At 41.5% G+C, this 11,444-nt stretch overlaps 3 protein-coding genes across 4 annotated transcripts; all 3 read left to right on the top strand.

Moving 5' to 3' along the window:
• The first annotated feature begins 69 nt into the window (after window positions 1-69).
• On the top strand, window positions 70-2,080 carry LOC142382963 (beta-crystallin B3-like). The gene is made up of 6 exons (XM_075469088.1): window positions 70-142; window positions 481-578; window positions 837-955; window positions 1,050-1,182; window positions 1,371-1,513; window positions 1,634-2,080. The coding sequence occupies exons 2-6, from the start codon at window positions 504-506 to the stop codon at window positions 1,881-1,883; spliced, it is 720 nt and encodes a 239-aa protein (XP_075325203.1). The 5' UTR covers window positions 70-142; window positions 481-503; the 3' UTR covers window positions 1,884-2,080.
• Window positions 2,081-6,442: 4,362 nt separating this feature from the next.
• On the top strand, window positions 6,443-7,674 carry crybb2 (crystallin, beta B2). 2 transcript variants are annotated; one of them, XM_075469090.1, is made up of 5 exons: window positions 6,443-6,493; window positions 6,681-6,799; window positions 6,998-7,130; window positions 7,244-7,386; window positions 7,506-7,674. In XM_075469090.1, exons 1-5 carry the CDS (start codon window positions 6,443-6,445, stop codon window positions 7,672-7,674), a joined length of 615 nt encoding a protein of 204 aa, XP_075325205.1. The 2 variants fall into 2 exon arrangements, with proteins under 2 accessions (XP_075325205.1, XP_075325204.1); XM_075469089.1 differs by having other exon boundaries at window positions 6,443-6,508.
• Window positions 7,675-8,123: 449 nt separating this feature from the next.
• Window positions 8,124-11,088, top strand: ctu1 (cytosolic thiouridylase subunit 1 homolog (S. pombe)). The gene is made up of 3 exons (XM_075469087.1): window positions 8,124-8,283; window positions 9,064-9,564; window positions 10,274-11,088. The coding sequence occupies exons 2-3, from the start codon at window positions 9,069-9,071 to the stop codon at window positions 10,807-10,809; spliced, it is 1,032 nt and encodes a 343-aa protein (XP_075325202.1). The 5' UTR covers window positions 8,124-8,283; window positions 9,064-9,068; the 3' UTR covers window positions 10,810-11,088.
• The last annotated feature ends 356 nt before the right edge of the window (window positions 11,089-11,444 follow it).

Here is an 11,444-nt window from a genome sequence, read left to right as displayed (position 1 = left end):
CAGCTCCCCGTTTTCTGCTGTTGTGGCCAGAAATAAACCATAAATACCCCCCATGTGCCTCCCCTCTAATGGTTCAACCCCACCAAACACCAAGTGGTACCGAAAAAGAGGGACACTACCACTTCCTTGCAGGCATACCCAGGTAAAAGCCTTATTCTGGACACATAGGAATCGGTAAAGTGGTGTATTAACTCCTGTGCGATGGAGCTAGATGGTGCTACAACAGTGAAGACAGGTTTCGGGGGGGTTTTGTATCGTGGATAGTTACTTAACCCTATCATGGACATAATCGGTTATAATGCTAATAGGTTGTTTGGGAAATCAGTGCTATGTTCTATAAGAATTATCACAATCCTAATATTCTCATTTGAGAAATATTTTGCAACTGTGACATTAAGTTTTTCTTCTGTCTATATTGCTGCCTGTGTGTACATGCATGATGGATGGTGCTTTGTCTGTGTGTGTGCTGCTGCCAAAAAGTGGCAGAGCAGTGGATCAGGAGGATGTCGGAGCAGCAGAGCGCCTCCGAGCAGCTGGCTGCTGGGAAGAGCCAGGGTGGAGCTGGAGCCTCGTATAAGGTGCTCTAACAACCTTCTGTCAAAAGAGATGAAAACCTGATTTGATTGGGGATTAAGTGCTCTCAGATTCATGCTTATACAGGCACAAAAGTGCACCTCTTAAGAGTTTTAAACAGCGATTACAGTCTTTTTTCTCTTGGCACATTTAAATGCTTTTTCTCTGCCTGTATCATCACTTTGGGCTTCTTAATGGAGGCCATTCTCTTAGATATAATTGTGGGTACTTGGGTAAAATGCGGGTCTTTCTCTGTGATATAGGTGGTGCTGTTTGAGTTTGAAAACTTTCAGGGCTGCAAGGCAGAGTTTTCTGCAGAGTGTAAAGATGTGACAGAGAAGGAGCTGGAGAAGGTCGGCTCTATGATTGTTGACTCAGGACCGTGAGTGATGTTGCTTTTCATTCTCAGAAATTATTCAGCCGTGCCAGTTGGTCCTATCGTTGAAGTAAACCTTTTTCTTCCCTCCTCTTCTCAGCTGGGTGGGTTACGATCGTCAGGGGTTCACAGGGGAGCAGTTTATTCTGGAGAAGGGCGAGTATCCACGCTGGGACACATGGACTAACAGTCAGAGCAGCTACTCCCTCTTGTCTCTAAGGCCACTAAATGTGGTGGGTGTCTTCTCTTTATTGTGAAACTGTACAGATGCTACAAATTATAGCAGACACAAAAATAAATTCTGTAGGATTTGTGTCATGAGTCTTCCTAAACTTCACAAAACATTATTTCACTACGTTGACATGAGCTGAATAAGTATGAAGGACCTGGAAGTATATATGTGTCTGTTTTTCCTCTACAGGATAGTGCTGAACACAAGCTGCACCTGTACGAAAACCCTGGATATACTGGCAGAAAGATGGAGATCGTAGATGATGATGTTCCAAGTTTGTGGAGCCACGGTTTTCAGGATCGTGTAGCAAGTGTCAAGGCTCTTAATGGAACGTAAGATTCCTCCTCCATCTCTATTTCATCCGCATCACACATTGTTCCTGGCAATGTTTCTATTTACACAGCTTCCAAGCTGTTTTGTTGCTTTAGTCTGAGAATATGCTCTTCTTCCAGATGGGTTGGCTACATGTACCCAGGCTACAGGGGTCGGCAGTTCATCTTCGAGCGAGGAGATTTCAAGCACTGGAACGACTGGGAGGCCCCTGCACCACAGATCCAGTCTGTCCGACGTGTGAGGGACATGCAGTGGCACAAGAGGGGCTGTTTCATTGTTCCCGAGCCTGCTCCTGCTCCTGGTCCCGGCCCAGAACCTGATCCCGCTCCAGAACCTCCTGCCCCTCCTCCTACAGCTGGAACCAGCTGAGCAGGATCCTCACCTGCCTCCTATCCCCACCCTGCCCGCAGTGCCTGCCCTCTGCCTTAACCTAACCATGGCAAACACTGCTTGCGCCCAGTGACGAGTGCCATGTATATGCCAGTGGAGAATAAAGGTTGTTTGATCTGGAGTTGGTTGGTGATGTCATACTTGGGCGCAAAGGTGGAAAATTCTTTCACAGAGATAGTAAAGATTTGGAGAAACTACAATCACTCATGTAAAACTGACATCCGTGTGGAAACAATGTAGCTTACATTTGGCTTATGTTTTCTTCACACGATAATTGAATTTACTTTTGATTAATGGGTGCGGCTTTTAACGACTGTGTTTTCCTATTTTAATGACCTCAAAAGCTCATCCAGCATTAGGAGCACATGACTCAGTGAATATATGGATGGATATGCATCTGCTTAACAGCAATGAAGATGATGTCATGCTGTATGTATGCTTGCTATTAAAACCGAGTGCCCCACATGCCCTCCCAAAGTCATCTTTGTGAATTCTACAGTTGATGATGCTCATGTTTTGCAGGAAAACATTAAATATCTAATTATCCTTTGCAAATACCTAAATGCACATTTATTATTAAATCTTACTATTTCAATACATTACTATTACATCTTTGATTGGTTGCCTCATGGTCCTCTGTTTTTAATCAGTCAAGATCTATGTTGCGAAATCCTAATGGATTCCACATGCAGACTTAAAAGTGCACGTACAGGCTGTCGCTGAGTAGACTTTCAAGAACAAAGATTCTCATTCTTGGAATCGTTAAGAGGGGGATTTTCTCCAAACTTTACTGTTATAGTGTGAAATTTAATCTCCGTTAGATTTTCTGATGTCATTCACGAATGTTGGAAAAGGAAAACAGAAAAAAACAACAACTGTAACTAACTTTTAGTTTGACAAATAAGAGAGTACACTGACTGTGTGTATTTCCAATACACTGTTCAAATTAGCAAGGTATATTTTGGTTGCATTGCAACAAGAAGCCAGGTGCTTTTTGGACCCCTGAACTGTCAGAGAAAGTCCAATACACTAACAGTCCTAAATGTTCTTGATTAACTCCAAATTTATGCTTAGACGTGTGTTTAGAAGCTAAGTTGAGAAGTGGCTTTTTCACAAACAACTCCGTTCTACTCCGCTCTTTCACTTCTGAACTGTGGAGTATGACATACAAATCCTTTCCATAATCCCAGAGGGGGATACAAACTCTCGTAGTCATCTCTTACACTTCTAATTTAGCCCAAAGAGGTTATGCAAACTAAATAGTTAACACATATTCTCAGCAGCACGTGCCAAACCTGAATTCAGCTGTAGGATTCATTCTGTTCCCTATAGCAGAAATCCCAAAAACTGGAGGTTAACTTAGTGTTCGGAAAAATCACAGGAACACCAAAGATTACTGACCATACAGAAATTGTCTTTGCACTCAACTCCTTTACGTGTATTAATCATTACAGACTTCTTCACACGTCTTAGACAACAGTCTTCAAATATTACAAGAAACTAATGTGTAGGACTGTCTCGTGGCTTAAAGGGTCAATATCTGAAAAACCGATGCAGCTCCTGTGTTTATGCACCAAGACGAAGATGACCACAAGTCATATTTATCTTTATTGGTCTTGTGACATTAGTGTCTATATCTAAGACAAGATTTGCCTGCTTTTGACTTGAGTGCAGCTATAACATAGCCTGGCTCTCACGCAGACCCTTCGTGCTTCGTGCATCTTCGTTACACTTCGTGAGCTCGCACGAGGGTCTGGGCCCGCCTTGTTGAGCCCGAAGTCTTCGGTTACCCCATAAACGGGCCCGCCTCTATGCCTAGATCCAATCACAATCGTGGGGCGGGGTGTTAACAGATTAGCTGCTGCTAGCTCCTGCTTTGCTCGCTGCTGTTGTGTTTTGTTTATTTTCCACCACAGACCGAGAGACTGGTCGCGCTCCAACGCGTCACGTCCGCTTTCGATATGATTGGTCGAAGTAGTACGTGACACACACATTGAATTCTCCAATCAGGTTCGAGAGGTTTTTGAATACAACCCCCGCCTACTCACAGCAGAGAACAGCTAGGCAACCGACAAAATTCCAGATGGATGAGAAACATCCATCTGCGTGAGAACCAGGTTAGCTATAACAGTGATCAGTAAAAACATTGTTGCTCACCACCTGAACACTCTTGCCAGCATATGTGAAAAGGACTCCGACTTTTAAAGAAGTAACATATAAAAGTTATACAGTTGTGCATAATAGAAAACATGTATAATGCATGTTTACTATTATGTTTATAATAAAAGCATAAATATTTTATAGAAAAAGCTGAATGGCAAATATCATCGGTGCAACATTTGAACATGAACACAGAAAATGGCGCCACCCCGCCTCCAAAAATTTTAAATCTCAAATAACAGTTTGAGCTATGACTTTAACTTTACTCACTGTATTCAAGTTATGTGTATTATTTAAATACCTAAACTTAGATTTAGGAAATCAGTCCATCCTCACATATTACATGGACGCTAATACAAAATCTTATGAAATATTGAGTCCTTGCAACAATGCTGAAAGAAGTGCACAGTTTCTTCGCTTGAGTAATAATTAACAATAAAAATCATCCGTGATGAGCTTCCATTTAAAATCCTTCGGTAAAAGCACAGAAGAATTATTCTCAAAATGGACAAAAATGGTTAAAAGTAAAAGTGTTAGTTAATCAAGAATAAGAGCCCTTGTGACTGATGGCTCTGGGGATTGTTTTACATAATGTTAATGTATGTAAATGTAAATGTACTTTATTTCTACAGCCCTTTGCAGACAATCCTTACGATGTACCAAAGTGCTTTACAACAGGTAATAAATAAAGAGACGAAAAACAATAAAAACAATAAAAGAACAGTGAAAGCACTAAAATACAACAAAATCAAATAAGATAAAAGTGTCATCATACTACTGGGTATTAAAAGGAATCCTAAATAAGTAGGTTTTTAGCCTAGATTTGAAGAGGCCCAGGTCAGAAATAAGATGCAGCTCAACGGGGAGCTTATTCCAGAGCCTGGGGGCAGCGACAGAAAAGGCTCGGTCACCCCAGTGTTTGTATTTTGACCTGGGCACTTCCAGCAAAAATTGATTTGTTGACCTCAGAGCTCTACCAGGATTGCGGACTGTTAAAAGCTCAGATAAATATGATGGGGCGAGGCCGTTAAGAGCTTTAAAAACAAAACATTAAAAGTTTAAAATCAATTCTATAAATGACATAAAGGACATAATGATGCATTCAAGCACATGCACATCAGTTTATCCAATATTCACCAATTTTGGGGTCGCCCTTCCAACATTTTCGATATTAAACTGAAATGATTAATAAACACAAAGTTGGGTTTGTTTTGGGGACTGAGAAAAGTTATCTCTTTGCGAGGACAGCCGGCATCGAACAGCAAAATATATAAAGTGCATCATAAGCATAATTTAAGAAAATTTCTGGGAAGTAACTTGTCCTTACACCTGTCAGATAAACGTAGAGGAATATAAACTAGAAGCTTTAACTCTGAATTTTAGTGGGGAAGAAGTTCGATGGTGCCTTAAATCTATATTTTCAAGTAGAATTATCTGAAAAAACATGCTTAAGCCCAAAGTGAGAGCACATTGATTACTAGTTAAAATCAAAGAAAATTGACTTATTTAGCTTTCTTCCTTCCAGCAGGCGACAGATGGCCTTGTGTGGGCTGCAGGTTTACATTAGAAATCCAATGGATTGTCATCATAAATAATAATACTTTTTCCCCACTATAAAATAAACTCAGAATTGTGGAAATATTCAGCAGTATTTCCACTATTATTCACCTCAGTCCCAACCTCTCCAGCACAGTAAAAACCCATCTTTTACAATACTTCTCTCCCACACACTCTCTCTCATTGTAGGTGTGGGACTCTTGGCACTGTTTGTGCTGAATCATGTGGATATCAAACAATGACTGGCTGGACAAAACTGACAACTAATGAAATAACTTTGTGGGAGTGTGACACCCCAGGGTGGGGTGGGGGCTGCACGGTGACCCCTCATTTCAGTCTGCTGGGCCTATGGCAGGCCGACCTGCTGGGCGGCTTGGACACTGTGGGTACTGTTGGCAGAGTTTCCACCCCTGGACGTCCCGTATATATTGAGCTCGTCGTGCCATCACAAACACACTGGCACAGACAGGTACTGGTAAGGGGTTCATGTCCGTCATGTTGTATTTCATAAAGTTTATTTTAATTTCTAAGCAGTTTTTGTCTCATTTTGTTGCTATATTTCAGCTTTAGTAGCTTTAACTTCTTTATTATCTTTAGCGTACGTTGCATTGCTGTAATTCTGTGTTCAGAAAGCTGTGATTGTTTTGGAGGGATGGGGGTGAGCACTTTTTAAACACATTTGTATGCACAAATAATAGAAAACAAAACTATGAAAAAGCTGCATTTGTTTTAGAAACTGTTGTGGTTCAACACAAATTTACCAGAAGCAATCAAATCTACCTGCTTTTCTTTTCAGTTTCATCCTTGCCAACACATTCACTATGGCCACAGAGCACCAGAACCCTGCAGCCAAGCAGCAGCAGCAGCCGGGAGTCAGTGCGTTTAAGGTAAGCGCAAATGCAACAGAAACCACATTGATCACAGTTTGAAACTTTGAAAGACCAGACTGCCATTTTTTTTTTTAAATAATACTTGTATTATTAAGAAAACTCCCAGGGCTCTTTCAAAGAGATTAAAAGACACGCCTGACTTCTTCTCTCTTTTTTGTGTGGTGAACAGCTGGTTATCTATGAGCAGGAAAACTTCCAGGGACCCTGCCATGAGCTGACTGTTCCCTGTAACAACCTCCAGGAAGCAGGCGTGGAGAAAGTGGGCTCCATACTGGTGCTGTGTGGACCGTGAGTGTGGGTCAGAGACAGACAGAAAACTAGAAATCAATTGATAATCCGACAAGTAGACAAAGAGGAATGGTCAATAGAAAAGAAAAAGGCAGAAAAACTAATTGATGTGTGCTAAACAGATTACACTAGCTGTCTTTCCAGCTGTTTCCCAGTTCCAACCACAGCTCTCCATCTTTTTTTCCTCTGCTCTGACAGATGGGTGGGATACGAGCAGAACAACTGTAAGGGGGAGCAGTATGTGTTTGAGAAGGGTGAGTATCCTCGCTGGGATTCCTGGACCAACAGCAGGCGTAGTGACACCATTGCTGCATTCCGCCCAATTAAAGTGGTAAGAAATAACACTTTTAACACAATAACACAAATGACAAATGTCCCTAAATTAGTCATCCCATACACTACTTTACATCTCACCTGTCTGGTTACCCTGTTGTTCTCTCTCAGGACAGCCAGGAGCACAAGATTGTCCTTTACGAAAACCCCAGCTTTGCAGGGAAGAAGATAGAAATCATAGATGATGACGTCCCTAGCTTTCACGCACACGGCTACCAGGAGAAGGTCTCCTCCGTTCGGGTCCAGAGCGGCACGTGAGTCCCCCCTTCCAGCAGAAGTTGTATGATTCCGATGAAGCTCCCTACATGTCTCTTGTAACCCTCCTTACACCTATAACATCTGCTTTTCCCTCTCTGTGATCCTGGCGCGCCAGTTGGGTGGGCTATCAGTATCCAGGATACAGAGGATATCAGTACCTGTTTGAAAAGGGGGAGTATAAGGACAGCGCCGAGTTTGGAGCCCAGATTCCTCAGATCCAGTCAGTTCGGCGCGTCAGAGACATGCAGTGGCATCAGAGGGGTGCTTTTCACCCCATCAACTAAGCTTTTGACTCTTTGCTGTCACAAAACCTGACCTCTGCAATCCCTTCTAGCAGTAACCCCTTGTGCTACAATTACACCATACAGCATCTGGATATGTTGACGCACTTTACTAGAGTGGCTCTATGAAATCTCATTGTACTAAATTCAATGACAATAAAGGCATTCAATTCAATTCAATTCAATATCTATTGCAGCTGTTGCAGTAGTGACATTCTTTGAAACAAACTAATAAATCCTCATTGCTTAACATTTCACCTGGTCATGTGCTTTACTTCTGGTTTGTTCTCCGCAGAAATTCTTCAGACTCCTAAATTACTTGAAGTTGTGCCAAAATAGTTAATTAAATCAAATATATATGGCATGAGAGTACGTGGAGGCATAGCTCGTGTGCATTGGCTAACTTAGGCCAGCAGGCTGCGCTGCGGGGTTTTACAGATGCCGCCACTTCCTGTTTTCCAGTGAAGAAGAACATGATGTAACAACATGCTGCCCTTTATAGTTTAATCTTAACATTGATTTAGTAAGAAGAATAACTCTTTTCCAAATAGTTTGTCTCGTGTACTTCATCCCCACGTCTTAAAGTCCCACCTCGGTTCCTCGAAGACGTTGGTATGAAAATGTTACCTCATGTAAATTTGACTTTTTAGCTTAACGTGGTTAGCTAACACTGTAATTATAACTAGTTTACACTTATTCATTTGGTGTTTTAATGGGTAATTTGTTATGGGTTTGTATCTGGTTTGCCTTGAAATCATATTATTCCACTAATATTACCTCTGCCTCTTGTAAGTTACTTACCTCCTTCATATTTAGGGTGAAATGTGCCGAAAGAAACTAGTCTTGTTTCTTTTACGCAATGCATTGTGGGATACAAACGGAAAGAAAATACAGTTAAACAAAAAAAACAACAAATGAATTTGATAAATATCTGTAATTATATTTAAGTTTATTAGTTGTCTGGCTGTAAACTGCATAACTAAAGCTTCGTCAGCGTTAATATGCCGGGCACTGACATACTTTAATTTTGCATTGGACGTTATATAATGAAACAGACTAAATTCTTGATTTTCAGTATTTTTCATCAAGTTCCCTTTTTTATATAAATATTATTGCATGAGACTTTATTTTCCGTAGCACAGTAGAAGCTTATACTGAAACTTAAGGTGCAGGGATTTCAGTTGCTTCTGCAGTTGAAATAATTTATAACCACTCTAAGGTGGTCAAAAGTGAGCAGACAGACTCTGACCTGAGAGGAAATCATAATAGGAATAGAAGCTGCTGTGATTTAAAACTATGAGTCAGTCGTACAAAAGCTCATATTTTCTTAAGATGATGATCCCAGGGAGTGGTTGTTAAAGCAAACTTTTAACACATACTTTGCTTTAACAGTGAAGATGCCTGTCCTGTGCAGCAGCTGCGCTGAGAAACGTGCTGTGCTGAAGCGTCCGAAAACTGGCCATTCGCTGTGCAAGGAGTGCTTCTTCTGGGCCTTTGAGGAAGAGGTACATCAGACCATCGTGGCAGCAAAGCTCTTCAAAACAGGGGAGACTGTAGGGGTCGCTGCCTCAGGAGGAAAGGACTCCACCGTGCTCGCACATGTCATGAAGCTTCTGAATGAGCGGTACAACTATGGGCTTGAACTCATGCTTATCTCAGTGGATGAGGGAATCACCGGTTACAGAGACGACTCCCTGGAGACGGTGAAGAGGAATCAGGAGCAGTACGACCTGCCGCTGAAGATTGTGTCGTACGAGGAGCTGTATGGTTGGACCATGGATTCTATAGTGAAGCAGGTGGGACTGAAAAATAACTGCACCTTCTGTGGAGTGTTCAGACGGCAGGCGCTGGACAGAGGAGCCATCATGCTCAAAGTGGATAAGATATGTACAGGTAAACTCAAATAGGGCTGTGCAATATATCGAATTTCGATCGCGATAACGATATTGGTGTCAAACGATCTCAAAATGAATAATATCAAATATAAACGATATTATTAAAAAAAAAAAAAAAAAAAAAGCTGAACAGAGATTAGCAACAACAACATTGGAAATGGAAGATATAGGGCAGGCTCAGTTAATTGAGAAAAAGGGGAGAAAAAGATTGGTGATCTGGGACCACTTTAGATTTGAAGAAAAAGATATGTGTGTGTTTCAAAATGTGAGCTTATACACCCTTTTCTGTATGGATATGTCTAGGTGTTTTAGTAGGGGTCGTTTGGAAAAGAATAAAATATAGTCATAATTATGACTCATAATACAAAATATACAGTGTTAACAAAAAGGTACTGCTGAAGCCTATAATAATTATACTGTATGTGCTTAGCACTCAACAAGGTGTAGCTCTAGTAGAGGTAGACCTAGGCCAGCAGAGGGCAGCCCATGGGATATTTTTTGCCGCTGGCAAAAAAAAACCATATATATATCGTTTAAAATATCGTGATATCAATATTGACTGAAAATATCGTGACATTGATTTTTCCCATTATCGAGCAGCCCTAAACTCAAAGGATTTCAATAGTTTGGATTCATGAGCAGAGGTAGCCTATGTTTTTTCTTTTATTAACTGAATGTGCTTCATTTTCTGTGCCCCCCCCCCACAGGTCACAACGCTGACGATGTGGCAGAGACCGTTTTAATGAATGTTTTGCGAGGCGACATAGCTCGTCTGCGTCGATGCACCGCCATCTCCACAGCTAGTGAGGGTGAAGGGGTTGTACCGCGCTGCAAGCCCCTTAAATATGCTTATGAAAAAGAGATTGTTCTGTACGCCTATTTTAAGAAGTTAGACTACTTTTCTACTGAATGTATTTACTCTCCCAATGCTTATCGTGGCTATGCAAGGACCTTTCTGAAGGACTTGGAGTGTATAAGGCCCAGCTCCATAATAGATATAGTCCACTCTGGCGAGAACCTGTCTGTGCGTGAGGGAGTGAAGATGCCCGTCCAGGGAACCTGCAACCGCTGTGGCTACATCTCCAGTCAGTCGCTGTGCAAGTCATGCGTGCTTCTGGAGGGACTGAATCGAGGCCTGCCAAAGCTTGGTATAGGCAAGCACCACCGCCTGCACGATAAAATCCTCTCCCAGCAGCCCCTCTCTGAGAAGGAGGAGAGAAAGCTGAAATCAATAGACTTTTGAGAATTATCACATATTTATTTACCACGAGAATCAAGAAATAGGATCAATTTCTTTAGTAAACTACATTTTCTGTCTTTCTATATGTTTTTTAAAAAGTTGTCTTAGGCCATGTGTATAACTTTTCATGTATACAAAACACAGTATTTGTGAGGTGGTTGTGCATTTTTCCACAGCTAAATAATCTTGAGTTGAATATTTTTTGTTTATTTTGACAGGTTCCATTACCATGAATGTTTTTTGAGGATAAGATGATGACGTGCACATTTTTTTTTTCTTTTTAACCATAATAAACTTTTTGTCATGATTCTGATGAGAAGCTTTTTTTTTTGCTTTTCTTTTTGGTGATGTGAATGAATTTGTTGCAAGCCTCACCTCATGGTCGCGTGGTCTGGGTAGTGACTGAAAGAATGAGGTCGAGGATAGAAGCAGCTGGATTGGGTTTCCTTCCCTGATTGGCTGGCTCAGCCGTAAAGATGTGGTCAGGAGCTCGACCATTTGGAGGGAGCTCGGAGTACATTTCTTCCGACTCAAAAGACGTCAGCTGAAGTGGTTCGGGCACCTGGTTAAATGTCTCCCTTTGGAGTTTTTTTGGCGTTTCCAACTGGGAGGAGATCCCTACACAGACCCAGAACTCA

Source organism: Odontesthes bonariensis, chromosome 6 (assembly GCF_027942865.1).
Source record: "Odontesthes bonariensis isolate fOdoBon6 chromosome 6, fOdoBon6.hap1, whole genome shotgun sequence".
NCBI lineage: Eukaryota > Metazoa > Chordata > Actinopteri > Atheriniformes > Atherinopsidae > Odontesthes > Odontesthes bonariensis.
Note: the sequence above shows the minus strand (reverse complement) of the source record. Positions and strands in the feature narration are given on the sequence as shown.

Bases quoted from the DNA above. Each gene is read 5' to 3' on its own strand.
- ctu1 (XM_075469087.1), top strand. From the start codon at position 9,069: ATGCCTGTCCTGTGCAGCAGCTGCGCTGAGAAACGTGCTGTGCTGAAG. The intron at 9,565-10,273 runs GTAAACTCAAAT...CCCCCCCCACAG, and splicing joins AGTGGATAAGATATGTACAG to GTCACAACGCTGACGATGTG.
- crybb2 (XM_075469089.1), top strand. From the start codon at position 6,443: ATGGCCACAGAGCACCAGAACCCTGCAGCCAAGCAGCAGCAGCAGCCG. The intron at 6,800-6,997 runs GTGAGTGTGGGT...CTGCTCTGACAG, and splicing joins ATACTGGTGCTGTGTGGACC to ATGGGTGGGATACGAGCAGA. The intron at 7,131-7,243 runs GTAAGAAATAAC...GTTCTCTCTCAG, and splicing joins CATTCCGCCCAATTAAAGTG to GACAGCCAGGAGCACAAGAT.
- LOC142382963 (XM_075469088.1), top strand. From the start codon at position 504: ATGTCGGAGCAGCAGAGCGCCTCCGAGCAGCTGGCTGCTGGGAAGAGC. The intron at 579-836 runs GTGCTCTAACAA...TCTGTGATATAG, and splicing joins GAGCTGGAGCCTCGTATAAG to GTGGTGCTGTTTGAGTTTGA. The intron at 956-1,049 runs GTGAGTGATGTT...TCCTCTTCTCAG, and splicing joins ATGATTGTTGACTCAGGACC to CTGGGTGGGTTACGATCGTC.